Source organism: Nelumbo lutea, chromosome 1 (genome assembly GCF_056320005.1).
Source record: "Nelumbo lutea isolate HS-2025 chromosome 1, American lotus-T2T, whole genome shotgun sequence".
Taxonomy (NCBI): Eukaryota; Viridiplantae; Streptophyta; class Magnoliopsida; order Proteales; family Nelumbonaceae; genus Nelumbo; species Nelumbo lutea.
The window spans coordinates 12488868-12509711 of record NC_142684.1 but is presented as its reverse complement, the minus strand read 5'-3'; the positions used below and the strand labels follow the sequence as shown (position 1 = coordinate 12509711).

The 20844-nt window shown below is 37.6% G+C and overlaps 1 protein-coding gene across 2 annotated transcripts in view; it reads right to left on the bottom strand.

The window, feature by feature from the left end:
• Positions 1-353: 353 nt before the first annotated feature.
• Positions 354-20844, bottom strand: part of ACDO1 (Protein kinase superfamily protein) — a 35333-nt gene continuing 14842 nt past the window's right edge. Inside the window, exons 8-14 of one of the 2 annotated variants that reach the window (XM_088965819.1) lie at positions 15750-15945; positions 12671-12798; positions 10467-10538; positions 1272-1384; positions 1031-1181; positions 874-943; positions 354-745 (exon numbers count right to left, since the gene is read on the bottom strand). In XM_088965819.1, coding sequence (XP_088821945.1) covers positions 681-745; positions 874-943; positions 1031-1181; positions 1272-1384; positions 10467-10538; positions 12671-12798; positions 15750-15945 — 795 coding nt within the window. In that variant the 3' untranslated portion in view covers positions 354-680. The remainder of the gene's footprint in view (positions 746-873; positions 944-1030; positions 1182-1271; positions 1385-10466; positions 10539-12670; positions 12799-15749; positions 15946-20844) is intronic. The other variant, XM_088965820.1, reaches the window with a different exon arrangement.

The window sequence follows — 20844 nt, the reverse complement described above, 5'->3', positions numbered from 1 at the left end:
AAATACACAAAATTTTGTACTCTGCAAATTTGTATCTGTACTCCTTCCAAACTGAGCCGTACATATTTGTATTTATACTCTTTGCATACTGAGCCTTAAGCGACAAAAATTTTAGATACACACAATCACCTCAGGTACCCCCAAAGTGTTTGGAGACCATCATCAAGTCATGTTGATTTTTATGCAAATAATCTCCAAACCATCAGATCAAGTTGAGTCCAGTGGAAATCGAACACCTATTTAGCTCAATTACAAGAGTGATAAGGAATGGACAAGTGCAGGTACACCATTGTAAAACAACAAGATGGAAAATTAAAGGACATGGAAGCGGGCAAGGAGGGCTTAAAAGCATATGATTTAAAAAGGATGTCATATCAGTAAATTGAAGTGGTAAAGGCACTTCTGTTTTTCCAAATACCAACCACCTATATGCTGATGATGATACAAATATACACAATACATGGTGAAATTCCCTTTTTTTCCATCTTGATTTATTCTTTCCACATGTTTATAAATGCCTAATGATAATTGCTATACAGAGAATGATGTGATTCCAATATTACAACATTTGTTAGGATTCTATAAACAAAATTATATAATAATGGTGCTTTAGTTATAGTACAAGTAATGCTTGACAAACTCAGGATCTAGTCATAGGGTAGACACTTGAAGGCTTCATATCACCTGTCTGATAAAACAGAATCACTCCATGACAACATCATATCCCGTGTAAAAGCTGGCAACTCTGCAACTCACACCATACAATCCAATAAGCAAACAGATTTAACAGAATGTGTGTTTTACTTTATGTTGGATCCTAGAAACATGAAATTTAAGGAATCAGATACATTGAGGAAGAAAGCAATGTTTTACCTTGTATAACCTCCAAAGCTACCGAGGGTAGATCTATATCACCTTCAATCAGTCTATACACGTCAACAAGCTAAGAGGAAAAAAATCATTATTTCAGTAATATGAGTAAGCTAGATCCAATTATTCTAATTTTTCTCCTAAGCTTGACACTACAAACCTCTTGTATGTGCATCTTGGAATCTTCAGTTAGAGCAAGAAGAAGCTGTCTGCGAATCCCTGCATCAATTAGGAAAAGGCGAGCTCCATCCTTGATGGTATCAGTAAGGTCCAATTTCTTTTCAACTTGCCAATCCTTAGTCTTTTGTGTTCTGGAAAAAAAAAAGGATATGAATATATGTTACTACAAGGCTTAAACAGCGTGAAACATTAAGCATAATCAAGTGAACCAAACCACAGACTTGTTCTTCACTAGCATTGCTGGGTTGCTACTCATTTTCACCACATTCTCCTTCGCTAGAATTATGAGGTTCTCAAGTCGTTTCCACTGAAAAACTCCATCTTTAAAAAGAACCTATACAATAAGAAAATTGTAGTCAACATTTCCAGAATGATCTATAAATCTAGAGTGCGGTTAGGTATCTACCCAAAGTCTTGGGTATTAACACTTCGTTGTTTCTCTGATCAGAATGGTAAACAAAATATGGGATAGAGCATTCCCAAAGAAAACCATTGAAGTTAACATGTCTCCTTGGTCAAAGTATTGAGAAATACAAATAAAAGTAGACTACCTATTTTTGCTGTGCTAGGACTAGGAGATGACTACTATAAAAATTTAGAAAAATGGGAATACTGGAGTATAAAACAAAACAGCAAAAGTTTAATAAGTTCTGTTCCTAATACCCATACAAATACATCTTACCTTGCCCCTTCTCACATAGCCAGCCTACTTCTGAAATACTAGTATTTCTAATACAAAAGATCTTGATGCTTGAACTGCTTGGGAAACACCAATCAAGTCTTTACCTTAAAAATATTAATTGATGAGATGCCCAAAATCCCATATGACAAAGTGAACCGTCTATTAATGGAATCTAGACCGGGCCCATACAAAATGAAACTCAAGGCAAAAGCAACTACTCCCATCCAAGAACAGCCTAAACACATATACATATTTAACTCCTATAAATAGGGATATGAATGCAGCAGAACCATTTAGCCTCTTGTCCAATCACTCTTAAGAAATACCCTTGCTCCTAAAGATGCAAGGATTCCTCTCCTATTTGTTCCATATACCCTAGCATATTTTCAAGAAGGAACATGTTTTAACATTTAGATAAGCAACATTTTTTCAAGAATGAATTTGACAACAGAATTTTCTGCCAACTCATATTCACTCCCTTCAATCACCTTAATTAAGGAGGCCCCACAAAAACTAGCAGTAGCAAGTGATTATCACTTTCTGCTCATATAATAATTTGCATATATTGTTAAGCTATCTGCCCACTGGTAAGGTAATCTAACACAAAAATCCTATCTAATGTAGTCTGCCACATAATAGAGAGAGAGAGAGAGAGAGAAAGATTTCAGAAGAATACAGCCCCTCTAGATCATCTTAGCTAGAAGAACCCTTCTACTACTAGCATCCAAAGATAAGAAAATAGACCCTGACTGAGGACAGTCCTTTTGGATCCCTCCACTTTCTAAACTGACACTACACTATCCACAATAATAACTAGAACTCCTTCAACTAGTTTATGAGATTTCTTCTAAATCTGAATCCAACTTTTATTGTCTAACTCCTCCAAACAATCCATCAACCTAGGATTTTTTGTTAGACTTGTGTTGAGCTTTGGGCTGATATAACATGTTCTTTTATTTAAATAGCATAGTTAGGGAGTTATTGGGCCTTAGGCCCATTAGCTTATGTTTTAAGTTAAGAGTGTTTTTAAGTTCTCACAAGTAGCCGACTTACTAAGGGCATACTTGTCTTTGTACTCTCTTTTATTTTATGAGTATATAATCTAATAAAAGGGGCAGCCAGACCTAATTCTGAGCTTCTCCCATTCTCTTCTATCTCTCCTCTCTCTTTCTTAGCTGAAACCTTTTCTCCTCTTTCTTTTCTTCTTTCTTTTACAGTTTTTTGTCAGCAAATAAGACTTTTATTAATAACAGAGAAATATTGAATTACAATAGTTATAGGTTGCAGCACTGCATTAACCCAATCTACAAACAGTTACAGTTCTGCCCAGTACAAGGTAGATCTATTTGCCCCCTGTTTTGCTAGGGTATCCGCCAACCCAATTGCAATCCTTTTTTTACAGTTTTTATATCAAAACAGGTTGTCCAAACCTTTCTACTGAGATTATATTGTATTGATCCAAGAACAACCAATAATGAAGCTTCCCCCAAAAAACATGAACCCACTGTCGTATCTCACCATATTCCATAATCCTTTCAGCTGTGTTTGGTTGCAGTACAAATTTCATTTGCACTGGTGTAAATGCATGGGAGTGGAAAAGGGTTGTGTAAATTCTGGTTTACTTTTGCTTCAGATTTGACTGTCTTATTTGTTTGTGAGAAGTAAAATGAAGTGAGCTCCACTTTAAATGAAAGAGAATGGAGGTAGGAGGTGGGTTATCTGTCTAGGAGTAATGTAGGATGCAAGATGATGTGATCCCCACTTTATATGAGAAAGAATTGAGGTAGGAGGAAGATGGTGCAAATTTTGGATCAGTTTTTGGGATGTGAAATTTGCACTGCCAGTGAGTGCAAAAGAGACAAAAATCAAAACTGAACCAGGTAAAAGTTTTGCACCTGATCAAGATTTGCACTGTAACCAAACACAGTATGGCACCTTTGTACAGGTATCCTGGTATCATGGGTTAGAAACCCCACATCCAGATTGTCCAAATTTAAAATTTGACTTCCATACCTACTATCTTAATCCAAATATTGACTTCACTAAGGTGTCTTTTACCCAGAAGCATTTGGCACCAATCCGAATATTGTAAGTACAAAAATTCACATCTTCTTTAAGACTGCATGCAACAAATCTCACTACCACCTTTAACTAGCCATAGGAAATAGCTTTGGATCTTCTTCACTGAAACTGGAATAGAGAAGAGCAATAGGCAATATTGGAGCAAGGTCTGTAAATCAAAATAAAAAGGAGGTTTGGGTATGCGTAGGGTAAGGGACACCAACATTTCTCTGTTAGGCAAATGGTATTGGAGATTTGGAAACAATCAGGGAGGACTCTAGAGAGGAGTAATTGCAGCTAAGTACGGCTTCAGCAATTCAGGCTGGGAGCCAGGAAGCCTAAATCAAAATTATGGATGCTCAATATGGACAGATTTTGAGAAAGCTCATGACCCCTTTTTAAAAGGAGTAAGATTTAAAATCAGTGATGGTCTCAGGGTAAAATTCTGGGAAGACACGTGGTGTGAAGACAGACTGCTGAAGGAGAGTTTTCCTGCTCTTTTTGAGGTGGCAGTAAACATAGAATCAAGTGTGGCAGAAAATTTGCAGGTGCAAAAATGCAGTGTGGTGAGGGTTCCTCAGTTCAGGCAGTGTGGTGAGGGTTCCTCAGTTCAGTAGACTTTTGAATGATTGGGAATAGAGACAATGGTGGAGTAACTACAAAGATTATATGATATTCAGGTGGACATTTGGAGTGCTGACAGAAGAGCATGGAAATGGTACAAATCTGGGAATTTTTTGGTTAAATCCTTCTATTATGCTATCTCAAGATCGGAAGAGCAGCAGAACATTCCAGTACAGGTCGTGTGGTGTAAGAATGTCCCCACCAAGGTGGCCTTCTTTGTTTGGATGGCCTGTCTGAATAGACTCTTAACCAGGGACAATTTGGTAAGAAAAGGGATGCAATTGGCATCCACTAACTCTGTCTTCTGTGAGGCTCGGGAGGAATCAGTGAATCATCTGCTGGTACACTGTAGTTTCGCCCAAGAAGTGTGGTTCAAAATCTGGAACCTGTTTGAAATAAAAAGCTGCTGTCCAGAATCAGTTATGGATTTTGTAAGAGGTTTGAGCGTAGGGGGTTTATCCTTGAAAGGAAAACTGGCTTGGAATATGGCATCTGCAGCTGTTTTTTGGCGTTTATGGCAAGAGAGAAATGCAAGAATTTTCAAGAACAAGAGCAGATCTCCCGACTCAGTGTTTCAGAGAATAGTGGGCAATCTGATGTCTTGGCTATCTGTAAACAAATTGTTCAAAGATAGAAATTACAACACTTTTTTGTACATGAGAATATCTTTTTGTGAAGCAGGGCTGAGGGGTATAGGTCGGCTTGGGCAGTGTTTTGTAAATCCCTGTGTACAGCATCTTGTTGTACGTGTTTTTTTTCTCTTTTCTTTCTTTTAATGACATTATACTTTACCTGTTTTCAAAAAAGAAAAAGAACAATAGGCAATATGTAGGCAGATGCGACAAGCAACTCTTAACGATTACAACTTCCCCAATCTTTCCACCTCTCCAACTAGAAAAGCATCACCTTTTGATATATTCATCTCAACTCAACTCAAGTAAGCCTTGTTCCAACCATATGGTGCCAGCTATATGAATCCTGTTCTGCCATATTAAACCTCCAACTAGAAAAGCGTCACCTTTTCTAAGTATGTATTTACTATTGCTAGATCATAAGCCGTTACAAATTCTAGAATTGTATCTCTTGTTTCATTCCCCTCCCCAAACTGAAATCTACCATGCACCCTATAATAACCTATACTTAGTTTTCTCACATGACCATTTAGATCTCCTCCTACAAGAATCCTCTTTCCAACTGGAACTTCTTGAGTTAGCTGAAAGACATTTTATTAGCCCTAGCGTTAATGCTACCTTTCTAGCATTAATTCTGAAGAAGTTGGAAGCCACACACTCTAAAGAATTCAGACCTATTAGCTTGGTGACCAGCATTTACAAATTATTGAAAATTTTGACTTTTCTTCCTTCCATCATTAGTCAATTTGAAGGGGCATTTATCCAAGGGAAGCAAATTACTAACCAAATTCTAATTGCCAACCAATGTTTGGGGGAGTTGACAAGATCTAGGCATAAAGGTTTTGTGTGTAAGCTTGATATAGAGAATGGCCTATGATTTTGTAGATTGGTCATTCCTAATAGAGGTGATGAAAAATTGTAGATTTGGGGACAAATTGTGTAAGTGGACAGATGGATGTTTACAATCTTGTCATCATTCATTCTGCTCAATGGAGTGAAGGATTTTTTCCAGCAGTCCAGCTTGTAGAGGAAAAAAATGTTCCAATCACCCATCTTATGTTTGTAGATGATATTATAATATTGTGTGAAGGTGATGATGCTAGGAATATGAAGAATCTATAGTTGGTGGTGAAATTGTTTGACCAGACCTCAAACTTGCAACTAAATTTGAACAAAAGTTGTGTTGCAAGGATTAAAATCGACGACTCTTCAAGCCTTGGTAGTGCGGAACAGTGACAATCTAAGAGTCTTCTCGACGTTGAAAGTCTCCACACCAAACAACTCTTCTTTGAAGACAAGTTGACAGAAGTCATCCAGAATCCCTCTCAGAACCCAACTCCACCTAAGAAAGCCAGGCAATTAGTAGATTTCACACAAGAGAGTCAGGGTACAGCTAATCCAACAAGTGTTCCTGGTCCATTAGAGCAGTTAAAAACGGATAGAGGCCTAGAGGGACAGGAACTCTCTCGGTCACTGAACACAAAATCATCAGAGAGGAGACAACACTCAAAGGTGGATTTGGATGATAAGGCCAATTTGGATTTGGTTGAGCCTTTTTTTACTACCCCACAGTTGGTTAACAAAGGAGGGATGGCCTCTGACCTGCTCCTCCCCCCCCGCCCCCTTCTAGTCCTCCAGCATTACTGTCTGTTCCTCCAACAAACTCAGGTATGTCTGTCTTTCGGTTTATGGTACTGATGTGGGTCTTGTGTCTGGCACAGGTACTCTAGCACCTCAATCAGAAGGAGTGGCCCTGGAAAGGAGGGTGTTAGCGTAGGGGCATTTCTGTCTTTATACCTTGATTAATGTTTTAATCAAGGTCTTTTCAGTTATGTTTTAATAAGGGGCTCTTAACTTAAGTAAGGGCACATAGGTCTTTTCAGTTATGTTTTAATAATAATATAAATACTTATTGGCCGACTGGGAGAAGTCAAGTTGACTCTTTCAGTTCGAACCAGTATTCTCTCTTCTCTCTTTCTATCTCTCTCTCTCTCTATCACCTTTTCTTCTTCTACATAACTGAACTCAGTCAGGCCGAACTCTAAGGCAGACCTGAATTCTATCAGAGGGTATTGAGGGAAGATAGCGGGGGTAAAAGATGGGAGGAGGATACGAGGAAAAGAAAGAATCAAGAGTTGGAGAATATTTGGGATCAAATATGCATGTATTTTGAGGAGTTTAAGCAGAAAAGAGGAACTGTTGGAGGGAAATATAGAGACTCACAATCTACTGGAAGGGGTAGCAGAGAAGCTGGTTGAAGGTTGCGATATCTGGCTCTTGGGAAAGTGCAAGAGGAGGAATTAGAGAGAATTTGGGGACAAATTTGTGTTCCCCTTGAGGAGCATCAGAATGTCAAAGATTCTTTGGAAGAAAGCCCAGAAAATGTGAAGATCTCAAAGGTCAAAAGAGTGAACTCAATTAATTCTGGTTTAATACAAAGCCGAAGGAAGAAGAAAAGATCAGAGGTGGCGACATTGATTTCTGGCAAAGAGGGAGACTTAGAATTTAGTGGAAGGGGGAAGAGAAGGAAGATTCCTAAGGGCCTATAACTTGAGGCGGGTTCCAAATTCCATGTTCCTATGAAAATCATCAGTTGGAATGTGAGAGGTTTAGGTAGTGCAAGGAAGAGAAGATTAGTTAAGGATCTCCTTAGAAGGGAAAAGTCGGATATTGTTATATTGCAAGAGATTAAACTAGCGGAGCTTGGTAGAAGATGGGCTAGAAGTGTTTGGAAATCTAGAGGAATTAATTAGGTCTCTACACCTTCTTGGGGGGGCCTCGGGGGGTATTGTCACTTTTTGGAGAGAAGTAGTGGAGGTGGTGGAGGAATAAATAGGAAACCTCACAATGTCCCTAAAGTTTAGAGGGGTGGATGATGGCTTCACATGGGTGTTAACGAATGTGTATGGACCAAGCAATTATAGAGAGGAATGATTTCTGAGAAAACATGTTGGGATTCAAGGATTGTGGGATGGTCCTTGGTGTTTAGGGGGGGACTTCAATGTAATTCAATTTACCAATGAATCAAACAATCTCCAACAAACCATCACAACTAGTATAAGGAAGTTCAATGATTTCATTAATAGTTGTGCATTAGAGGAACTCTCTCTCTCTCTCTCTCTCTTGCAAGCTTAGTACACTTGGTCCAATTTCCAGGAAACCCCAACCTTCTCAAAGTTAGATAGATTCCTCTTTAATGAAAGTTGGGAAAGTCATTGGAGAGATTTCATTTCCAGAGCTTTGCCTAGAGTCACTTCAGATCATTGTCCCGTTAAGCTAGGACAGGAAACCTTTAAGTGTGGACCCCGACAGTTTAGATTTGAAAACATGTGGTTAACACACCCGGATTTTCTGAACATAGAGGATTAGTGGAGGGTAGAAATAAGTGGGGTGAAGTGGAAAAGTGTGAAGTTTCACAAAAAATTAAAAAGCCTTAGAGCAAAATTAAAAGAATGAAATATTGGGAGAATAGAAGAAGTGAAATCTTCTCTGATGGCTCGGATAGGGGAATTGTATATGAAGGAGTCCCAAAGAACAATGAATCTACAGGAAAGGGAGTTGAGATGGAAGTTAAAGGGGGGTTTAGAAGAGGTCCTCTTGCGAGAGGAAGTCTCTTGGAGGCAAAAATTTAGATATATAAATGGATCAAGAAAGGTGACAAAAACACCAAATTTTTTCATTAATTGGCTAATGGAAGGAGGAGGAAAAATCTAGTGTCTAAACTTGAAGTAGATGATTCAGTTTTTGAGTCCCAAGAAGAGATACCCAATTGTTTTGTGACTCATTTCAAATCTGTCTTGCATAAAACCTTCCTCAAGCACTCTTCTATATTTCTTATAGATGGCCATGGAGCATATATTGGATCTAAGGGATTTACTCCCATACTTGGCCCTGTAATGTAGCCCATACTTTCCTTTACCCAACAATCTCTCAGGCCAACCTTGAATGTCCTCTTGAATTAAATCATTCTCCATCCCACTGGCCCAACTCTGCATTTCATCAGGCCAGAAAATTGGCCCTTAAGGCTTGGCTAATAAGTGATTATTTTATAAAGAGTACTACTGCAAAGTCAAAGCCTAAAACTTAGATTAGTTTCCCTTAGCCACCAAATTAATCCTTGGTTTTGCTTAATTTTCAATTTGATAGTGCAATAAATGCTTATGCAAGGAAATATGTTATATATGCATGCTTAGCTATATCATTTGTGTATTCATGTGATGTGTACATGTCATGTGATAACTCATAAATTTGTATCTAGAGGGATGTACCTGTATTAAGTCATGTATATGCCATGAACATTACATAAGTATCAAGTGTGTCCATGTGGCCTATACATGCATATCTAGTACATAAATAGATAGAAAAATGTTTAAATATGTACTACTTAATGAACATTCTATCCTATAGTCTTTCATATAAGCTTCATATGTATGCCAATATGTATGCATACATTACGAGTCTAATCCAAATATACAAAAAAAAAAAAGATAAAACTGAATTTTGATGGCAGTAGTTTGGGCAATCCAGGCCCCTCAGGAATTGGAGGGATGATTAGAGATGAGGGTGGTATTACTTGTGCCTTGTATGCGGGCCCAATTGTGCAAGGTGATATGGTAAGAGCAAACTTCTAGCAGCAGATTTTGGGGTTGAGAAAGCTAAAGAGATGGGAATTGGTAGCTTGATCATTGAAGGTGATTCGAAGATAGTAGTATTGTAGTGGGATGGTTGGAAAAGGTGAGGGGGTAGTTTGGCAGCTTAGAAATGAATTTAGGCAATTCAAATGGGTTAGAGAACCAGCTAACAGCTTGGCAGATGATTTAACTAAGCAAGGGGTTCAAAGACAACATATGTACTGGGCTAGCACAATTACAATACAGTATTGGGTGGTTGGTTTTGTAATGGGTTTGCTAGTCTCTCACAACTTCTTGTTGCAGTCCTTTTCTTTTAAAATATTAATGAAAGTTTGATTTTCTGTGCTGCTGATCAAAAAACTATAAAAAAATGAGATTAATCCAGGTAGTGCCAGAAATGGGCCCAACAGGGCTTGTCCTTTAGCTAAAGTCCAACCCGGCCCAAAAAATCTAGACAAGTATCTAGGTCCAATCTGGCCCTAAAGTCCTACAGGCTAGGCACAATATGAATGAGGACAATCATTTCATTCCCTCCTTGTACCCTAACCACTTATGGACCATAAAATTTCTCTTCATTGTCAAACATTATACAAAACCTAAGGCTCAGTTTGGAATGAGTACAAATGCAAATATATAGAGTGCAAAACCTTATGTTTTATATTATTTTGTATGTATTTGCATTTATACTCTTTCTAAACTGAGTCTAAATAACTAATTTTCACTACTAAAAAGATATGAAAAATAGGCTCAGTATGAGTAGCATACAATTTCTGGAGTAGAACTGACCTGTATGAGCCGTTCACGTAGTGCAGGATTAGGATCTGTCAAAAGACGCTTTGCCACATATGGATAGGCAACCTAAAATGACTAAAAACAGTTCTAATCATCATCATCGCTGAACAAGATTCAGGTAAAAGAATTTTTCCTTTTAAATGATGAAAATTAAAGATCATCTATTGATGTTAGAATGTATGCAGGAGGAACAGAATAATTTATAGCAAAGGTGGGCATGTTATGAAGTTAACAATCTCTCTGACAAGACATCCCAACAATGTAATTCTCTTAATAAAGCATAAATTCTTAATAGTTTAAAACTTTTTATAGTTTACAATCTCTTCATGGCAAGCAGATAAGACTATTACCCAATGCTGACCTAGCCTCCTAGCTATCTGAGGTTTTGGGAGGGGTAGACTGGATACAGTCCTAACTTTTGGCTTTTTTGAGGTGCAAAGTGGCCGTTCTCAGACTCAAACTCGTGTTTTCTTGCTTGCCAGCCTGAGATTTTACCATTACACCAAAAAGTGGCTTGCAGATATTCTTCTTGATCCATAGGAGCATTTACAGCTGCAGCAAGAGAAGTATGTACTGATTTTGGTTGTAGGCTTCGCTTTAATAATCTTATTTGCAGGAGATGTCTCACTTGAAATGTCAGGTTGTGTGATCATTTGCATTTGAATTGTCATTTAATGGGTTTGGTTCTTCGGGTATTGCACTCAGGTGTTCAGTGTAGTCCACTCAGGTTTCTGTCTGGCTTTGTATTTTATTTTTATTTCCATGAATTGATTCGTAGTGTTTTTGTTGATCTTACCCATTAAGAAACAGTCGGTCTTGGATGTCTGATCAATGTTTGGTTGAATATTTATTATGGACTTGTTCTGCAAAGGCTGAATTGTTGGCTGTATTGCTAGTTTTTTATTTTTATTTTTTTGCTTCATGGGGCTACACATAGGGGTGTAAACAGATCAAATTGGAATCGAATCAGGCAATATCCGAATTTGAATCCGATTCGATATCCGATGGACAGAGAAAATTAATATTCGCATTCGAATCCGATTAAATATTTGAATATTCGATTCTATTTGAATTCGAATTTGACTAATTAATTATTTTAGGTAATTAATAAATATATAAAATAAATGTTTTATTTAAATAAAGTATTTAAATTATATAAAACATTTAAATATTTATATATTATATATAAGAATTAAATAATCGGTCAAATTCGGATATTTATCGAATCGAATCCAGTCATATCCGAATTCGACCGATTAGATATTTGAATCATCCAAATTCGATTCGATTATGTCGAATCTCGAATTCGAAATCGGATTTTCAAATACCGTTGACACCCCTAGCTACATATCCCCCACCCCTTTAACCCCCCCCCCCCCTAAAACCCTGGTGGCAGTGGAATTTGATCCCTGGTCTCTGCTACAATAAGTCAGAGGTCCTACCAACTAAGCCATATAGTGAGAGAATGTCAAGAACAACTCGGGGCTGGACCAAAAACAACAGCAAGAGTTCATGGATTTTTAGACACACGGTGAGATTACAAATGGCTAGGGAATTGGGGGCAACATTTACATGGAACCATAGATCAATCAATGGTTTACTTGATAGACTAGGCAGGCAGAGAGTTAACAGAAAAGCCTTGTATTGGGGAGTAATTCCTGAGTTTGTTGCTCAGATTTAGGAGCAAGTTTTTGGATGTACTTGAATTACATAACTGTAATTTGAAAGCTTCTTTTGACTTTTCTGCCTCGGTGTTTCCTCAACACCCGAGGGATTGTAAATTTGTAATCATCTTGCTTAGCAGACTTGTATTTTAATCCATTCTTTTTCATATATTAATAAAATTTTATGGTTAACAATCCAAAAATATGTATTATGGATTTGGCTGCCCATTAGCTCATGTTTTTGGGGACCTTTTTGAGATAAGGAACATTCCCTATGGCTGATTTTTCTTCCTTCCCCTCTTTTTCATAATGAATGCTTATCAAAAAAATATTCAGAAACACATAAACCACACATTCACTTCATAAGATCAAATATGCTTCTAAGCATACTGTCTTCATCTAAACAAGCAACTTTTGTTACTAATAATACATATACCTAATCCTCTTCTTTGTGCACATCTTCTATAAACTAATGGAAATTTCTTGTTATTGACTATAAAGCAGTAATTATCAAAGAAAAGAAACCGTCTTCACCTCCAGAAATTTAAAATCTGGCTTCAATGTGAAACAAATGCCCTCTTGAGTTAATAAAGAACGGATAACAAGAGAGAACCTCTCAGGGATCCGGATAGGGTACTGGTAAACCATTTGGTTAAATTTCCCTGCATCATTTAATACATGTACATTATGTTAGGAGAGTTAAAGCATAAATTGTCATTTAACTATACACAAGGAAATATTAATTTTAGTCATAAGTAGAACCACAAGTAAAAATGTCCACAAAAAGTAACCATATTCTTTCTTTTTGTTTTATAAATATGTGGATAGAGCACAATGATTTTTTGAAGAGGTAGGAGAATGGTGAATCTTAACGCAAGTCATATGCAGTGAGAGTCACACATACAGTAACAAGGAGGTTTCTTGCAATGTCATCAGACTCAGACTTTCACAAAACTAGAAAAGGCCACCAGTTCAATGGTCAAACAGTTTGACCACTGACTTGACCCAGTAACCCATGACATCATATATATATATATATATATATATATATATATATATATACAAAACTGATAACCAATCAACCAGTATCAGAGAAGTAATAACCATTGACCAATTAGAACTCATCAAAATTCATGGGGGGATTCTGATTGGTCAAAGTTCTTCCAGTATCATACCCTTCTGGCATCGTAAATAAATAAATAAATTGGCATGTGTTTTAGCTGGGCTCTGATTGTTATTATATACACATTAAATAAACACAAATGGTATCATATCTTAACAGTAATATGTCATTCTTTGTAAACAGAAGGACATATGTTCAACTCTCTTTATGGTCATTTTATGACTTATGGTGAAGCAATGATCTGGGCTGGTTATGGAAAGCAGTTTGTTGCTAAAACTGAGCTGGTTTTCACCAGTTTCTCCAGGTTAATAATAGCAGGTCAGTAGGTTTTTTTTTTTTTTTTTTTTTTTGAGGGGTGGGGGAGAACTGAAAACATTCTAAATACCAGAAAGCCACATTAGTTCTTGAGTTGAAAATCCAACCATCTGGTCCAATCCAAGTCTAACAATCCATCCATCCTATTTGTTCCCCCAGTCTATTGGTCTATTAGAGCTGCCAACTTTGATCAATTAACCAAGCTTTGACCAAATACAAAATTATTGCTGTTCAATATAGTGGTACTTCTATAAAGCTTCTATCACTGAAAAAGGCAAAAGAATAGTTTGCTCTGCTCACTGCACAGCTGCATCACTGTAGGATCCCACACTCTGCTCACTGCGCGACTTCGATCAATTAATAAATTTTCTTTTTTATTTATCTTTAAAAAAAAGATTCTATCACTGTTAGATCCCTATTCAAGGTCATGTAATTCCTTCTTGGGTAACTGTAGGATGGAAGTCCACCAGTAAGGAAATACAACGTAGTGAAGTGAGAGGAATTAAGGAGGGTGTGTTAAGGCCATCATTGTACCATGATAAGGCATCAGGGCTAGATGGTTTCACGATGACTTTCTAGTTTCTTCAAGGCTAGTTGATTATAATTAAAGGGGGTTTGATGAGAGTCGTGGAAAAGTTCCATCATATGGACTGGTGGAACAGGGATTTAAATGTTCAAATCATAGTTTGTTGCCTTGTTCCAAAGATAGCTAGGGCATAGATATTGTAGGACCTTAGACTGATAATTCTTGTGACAAGTGAACGCAAAATCACGATAAACATACTAGAAAACTAGCTCAATGAAGTGAAGCTGGAAAGTTCTGGAACCAAGGAGCATATGTGCTAGGGAGCCAAACTTTTGATGGAGTGTTGTCACTAGCAAGTGCATAGATTCCATGGTAAGGCAAAGCAAGGTTGGTGACTTTGAAGAGTTTACGATCATGTAAATGAGATTTTTAATTAGACCATGGAGAAAATATGATTTGAGGAGAGATAAAGAAAGTGGAAAAGGGGCACATTTCTATAGAAATTTTTTATATTGATAGATGGATCACCTACAATATTTTTTCTAGTTTAAGGAGATTGAAGCAAGGGGACCCCCTCCCAACACCTTTTTTCCTCTCACCAGTGAAGATCACATCATAGTTGATAATTTGTGATGATAGAGGAAACAGGGCCTGAAAGAAGCTTTTTGAGTTGAAGGTAGAGCACATTCCATTTCTCACCTTTGGTTTGCAGATAATTCCATTTCTAACCTTTAGTTTTCAGAATTCAGACAACATAACAGTACTTGTCAAACCAAAAGTAAATCAAAACCATGTGATAAGGATAGTCAATTGGGGGGGGGGGGGGCGTAGAAGCGACACTAGAACTTCAGATAAATATGAGGAAGAGTGTGTTGATAGAGGTGGGAACATCACAAGAGAGGATCATGGAGTAATGTGCCAGATGCTTGGTATGGTGGGCTATCTTCCCTTTTCCTATTTGGGTTGGCTAATAGAAGCAGATTCTAGGAGGACAAAAATATGTGATCTTGTTATAAATAAAATAAATGATAAGAGGCTAGCAGGGGTAGCAACAATGGTACTTATTTTTTAGGGGAGGATCACTCCCATTGAAAGTGCCCTTTCCAGTCCATCAATTTATTGCATTACTCTTTACTGGATGTTCATCATTGGTGGTGAAGATCCAAAAGGACTTCTTACAAGAAGGTAGGGGATACAAAAGAAAATCTTTATTTTGTTAAGTGACAACTGGTTTGTGGGCCAAAACAAATTGAATAGTTGGGATTTTAGAGTCTGAAAGCGGTGAATAATAAGGCTCTACAGCCCAAGGGATATTATGTTTGAAACAGAAGAGGCTTTCTGGAGAAGCTAATGGAGAAGTGTGTTACTTGAATATTTTTTACACAAAGGCATCAATTGTTTGCCATCTTAAGAAAATTATACTATAACATTATCTTGCAAATTGGAAACAACCTTCTGTATAAGTTCCAAATGTAAAATACTGTATTGATAGTTATGAAAGAATACACTAATCAAGAAAGAAAAATGTTTATGAAAGAATAAGAGGAAAGTATAAATTTTATATAGCAGAGAATGAAGAAGAATTTCATCCTTTATTTTCATTTTTTTCCTTGTCTCACAGAAAATGAAAAGAACAGAGTGAAGCTTACCAGTAACACTTCGAAAATTAAAATCTGATAATCCTTTTCCCGCTGAGTTCTGCCAGATTGCTTCTAAAGCTGGAATAATGGGAGATACATTGGTTCCACTAGCAAGGAAACCGAGCCTGGTGAAATCATTTGCCATCTCAACATAGTCCTCATTTACAGCATGAACAACAGCATCAATCAAAATCTGCTTGTTTTGCTGAAATATCAGAATGGGGGGGTGACCAGATAAGTTAATGCTAAAATTAACTACCGAGCAAACCTTACAAAATGCTTTCTTTATAGTTTTAGTAATAGTACAGAACAATCTTTAACTAGAGAGTGAAGCAAGCACAAAAAGAAGCATTGACATCAATAGGATACCACCAGGATTTTTCTCATATTGTTGGGATTGCTTGTTTGAAATACAATATTTTAATTCTGTTTTCTGACCAGCATTTAAGTTTGGAGGTTTGATCCAAGGTTTAAAATATCACAATGTATTGAGCCGTGTCGGCTGATACGTACCATTCCGATAAGAACCCGATACACAGAACATGTAACAATCATTTGTTCCGCTTCTTTTCACATGTATCAGCCGATACAGGCCCATATCGGGCTGTTTCGGATCTATATTGGTCAATACGAGCCCAAAACAGGCCGATACAAACCGAATCATTTCGGTTCCCCTTCTTCCATTAATTTCGTTAATTTATATTTAATACCGAATCTCCTCCATTTGAAACTCCCCCATTTCTACTCTCCCCAAAATAACCTGAACTGAACTGACCTCTTCAATGATTTTTTTTTTTTACTTTTAAGAAAGGTAAAGTGAACTTTATTGTTGAAAAGAACTGGATATAATACATACAACAAGCACACAGGCCAAGGAGAAACCAAGATGTCCCACCTGGAACTAGAAATACATCAGATTTCCCACAAGCCCTTGAATTAAACAGCAGAACAGTGTCCTGGTGCTTTAACTCTTTTACAACAGAGATCCAGGACTCAATCTTGCCCACTGTATTTATTATTTATTATTTATTATTTATTTATTTATTTATTAGCAAAAGGATTTCATTCAGAATTAAAGATTAAACTTATTACAACTGTTGGCAGATTCCAACACCCTTCAGTCAAAAACGTTTACAAGTTTGCCCAGAAAAGACTTGGCCTATCTACTCCCTGTTTAGCTAATGCATCAGCTACCCCATTTGCAGTTCTTCTTACCCAGCTGAAGCTTGAGTTTAATTTCTTTGTGGTTACATCAATTTCCCTAAACACATGTCTGTATCTCCAAGGTGCTTCTTTGAGTTGCTTTGTCCAATGAATTACTAGCTGTGAGTCACCTTCAACTTCCAAATAGCCTTCCAAATGCACTCCCCCCTCCTACTTAACCCTGACAGGACATATCCCAATAGCAGGTCCTTTATAGACCCAGGCATAGTCCAAAACAATTATGCTGCCCTAATAAAATGGTACCACAACTCTGCAGCTACAGGGAAATGGATGCAAAGGCGGTCAACAGTCTCAACATCTTGCCCACACAGGCAGCAATTCAACTCCTGAATTTGCATATCCCTCCTCAATAAATTTCCGTTCATAAGGCATATCCCTAGTACTGCAGCCCAAAGCAAGAAGTTCAGCTTCAATGGAGTATTTGAATTCCAAATCACCTTGACTGGAAAGGATACATGTCCAGGATCTCCCAAGTACTGCACCTATTATGTACATCAAAAGAAAAGGCTGGGGAAAGGATGGATTTCACCTCATGTATGTATTCTATACCTCCAAGATGGAGAAATGGCTGTGCATCTTCTTCTGCATTGTGTGGAAACTAAAAGGCTTTGGCACTACTTTCTCAATTTGATAGACTATAAGTGGGCTTCCCTGGAATACAATGTAGGTCTTATTTGGCAATAGAAAGGGAGAGGATTATACAGGAGAGGGAAGATTTATTGGAGATCAATTACTCATACAGTAAGTGCAGATGACAGAAACAGAAGAGTTTTTAGAATAAAACCAGTTCATATTAAGATTTGAATAATCATATCCTAAATATGATTAATTTGTAAGTTCTTACTTCAGAAGCTTTTGGCAATATATCTTTTGAAGATTTCAATAGGAACCTATTGAAGATTCTGCACTCCTCACCAGCTGGTCAGATCACTAGTCGGGCCAACACTATCTGAGAAGAGAATAAAATTAGACTATGATAGGAGTGCTCTTGGGAACCCCGAGACTACAGGCATTGGAGGATCCTTCTTTAGCAAGGATTGGTGGGTTGTTTGAGCTTTCAGTGGATCTGTTGGTGTCACAGATTTCACCAAGGCTGAAGTACTGTGAGCATCAAGTAGTCCAAGGATTTCCAAACAACTATGTGTTTCTTGTCTATCCATTGGAGGAGACACAGCAGACACTATCAATTGGATGGGGAAGCACAGGAACAGCCCCTGGAGGGTGGTTTATTAATTGACGGGAAGCTAGGGAAATTGTGGTTTTCATACACACTATGTTTAGGTTGACCACTAGGGAATTGAACTATATTGCGGAAGAGCTAGCCAAGTTAGGTGTAACAAAAGGAATGTTTTTGAAGTGACAACTCACTGCCTTGGTAACTTCCAGGTGTAGAAAAGTTAACAGAGCATCAAGTCTCCTGTACATCTTCTCACGTACATTTTTTCTTATATCTAATGCATAATATACAGTTATCATTTTCAAAAGAATAACCCTGTGAAAAGGGATAGATATGTCCCATAATTTTTATTCACTTATATTGAATTGAGTGAGTTGTTTTCTTAAGAATTTGACTCTGTTGATTAGTGCTTTGGACATTTTCCTTTTCTGTTTTATCAGATACACAAAATCTGTAGCTAAAGAGAAGGATACGATTACAATGGTATATATCAACAATGGACTGTGAAATCCAGACAGATACAAGGACAAAGACTAACACTTTCCAGCAAACCCAACAACCTAAAACTACAAGTATCCAAAAGGAACAATTAAAAGTTACCAACACAAATAACAACCTGGTTGTTTTTCAGCAAAATCGTTTTATAACCAAATGAAAAGGCAAAAGGTTAATGGCTTTCCTATTGATGTTGTGGAGTAGATGCATGCCTTCATAAAGAGTCTTTCCTTGTTTGGGCAGCTTATCTGAATAGTATTTTTAACTTCAAACAACCACCTTTGGGTGATTGCCTATCACCTTCCTTGTATCCTTTTTTCTTGTTTTAATAAAATTTTTTATTTATCTTCAAAAACAAACTTTTTTTAAAGGTAAAAAGGACAAAGTTACATCATGATAGGTGATTAGGCATCACCCTCATACAAACAGAACAAAAGCTAAACAAAGCATCAAACTAAAAGCCATCCAGGTTACAAATTTGATATTCCAAAATCTCCCCTAATCTGTCACCCAAAACTTCTTTAGAAACTTGGCTAAAAGCTGGAGAGATCAGAATCCAATCTGCAACTGAATTACTGATAGCCGTCACGATCTTTTCCATATTCCAGTATTTATCTTCAAAAACTCTTCTATTTCTCTCCTTCCAGATGTTCCAGCAGATAGCAAATGGTAAGCAGCTCCAGAGAATCCTTGCTTTCTTACTTCCTCTTAACTTTGGCCAAGTAGAAAAAATTTCTGCAGCATTTCCTGGCTGAAAATTTGGAAATCCAAATGTTATCTCAGTGGCTTCAGCAGTTCGAACCAGAGGAAGAAGAAGAAGAAAAGGAACAGTCGAATCTGATAGCTTAAACCCTATCAGTCGACCCTAATATGAATTAGCCTCTAATTAGTTGTACAAAGACTAAACTGCCCCCCCCCCTTAAGTATGAGACAGGAAGTCTCTATTAAAACTGCCACATAAGCACATAACTTAACAGAAATAAAATGACTAATCTACCCTTATTCGGCTAGCTCTAACACTCCCCCTCAAGCTGGAGAATATATGTCATATAATCCCAGCTTCTTACATATATAGTTCACTCTCCCTGAGCTTAAGCCTTTTGTAAACAAATTTGCCCATTGATCACCTAAGCCCACATGTTCTGTGCTTATCTCTCCAGTAAGGACCTTCTCCCTCACAAAATGGCAATCAATCTCTATGTGCTTTGTTCTCTCATGAAAAACAGGGTTAGATGAGATGTGGAGTGCAGCTTGATTGTCACAGTACAATTTCATAGGTCTATCCATGGAGAACCTGATTTCTTGTAGGAGATTCCTCAGCCATACTAATTCACATGTAATGTGTGTCATGGCTCTGTATTCGGCTTTAGCACTGCTCCTTGCCACAACTGTTTGCTTCTTACTCTTCCATGTCACAAGATTTCCTCCAAGAAATGTGCAGTAACCTGTAATAGATCTTCTATCAGACACAGAGCCTGCCCAATTTGCATCTGTATACCCAACTACCTTAAGTCTTTCTCCTGGGTTGTACAATAACCCACGACCTGGAGCTCCCTTCAAGTACCTTATAATTCTAAGAACTGCATTCCAGTGAGGTATCCGAGGGTTCTGCATAAATTGGCTCACCACACTAACTGCAAAGGATATGTATCGTATCATGATAGTCAAATAATTCAGCATCCCCACTAACTGTCTAAACCTTCCAGGATCATCAAATATTTCCCCTGTATCACTGCTCAACTTAGCATTTGGCTCCATGGGAGTTTCAGCCGGTTTTGCACCTAACAGTCATGTTTCATCCAGCAGATCAAGAACATATTTTCTTTGGCACACGTTTGCACCTTGTTTTGATCTAGCAATTTCTATACCCAAGAAATACTTCAATGTCCCAAGGTCTTTTGTTTGAAAATGGTTTTGCAGAAAGACATTTAGTTTATCGATCCCCAAGTTGTCATACCAGTTATGACAATATCATCCACATAAACCACTAATAAAATCTTTCCGGCTTCTGAATCATAGTTGAACACCGAGTGGTCAACCTGCCATTGTTTCATTCCAAAATTCTTCATCACTTCACTAAACTTCCCAAACCAAGCACGAGGCGATTGTTTCAACCCATAAATTGCCTTTTTCAATCTGTACACCTTACCATCCTCCCCCTGAGCAACAAACCCAGGTGGTTGCTCCATATATACCTCCTCCATAAGG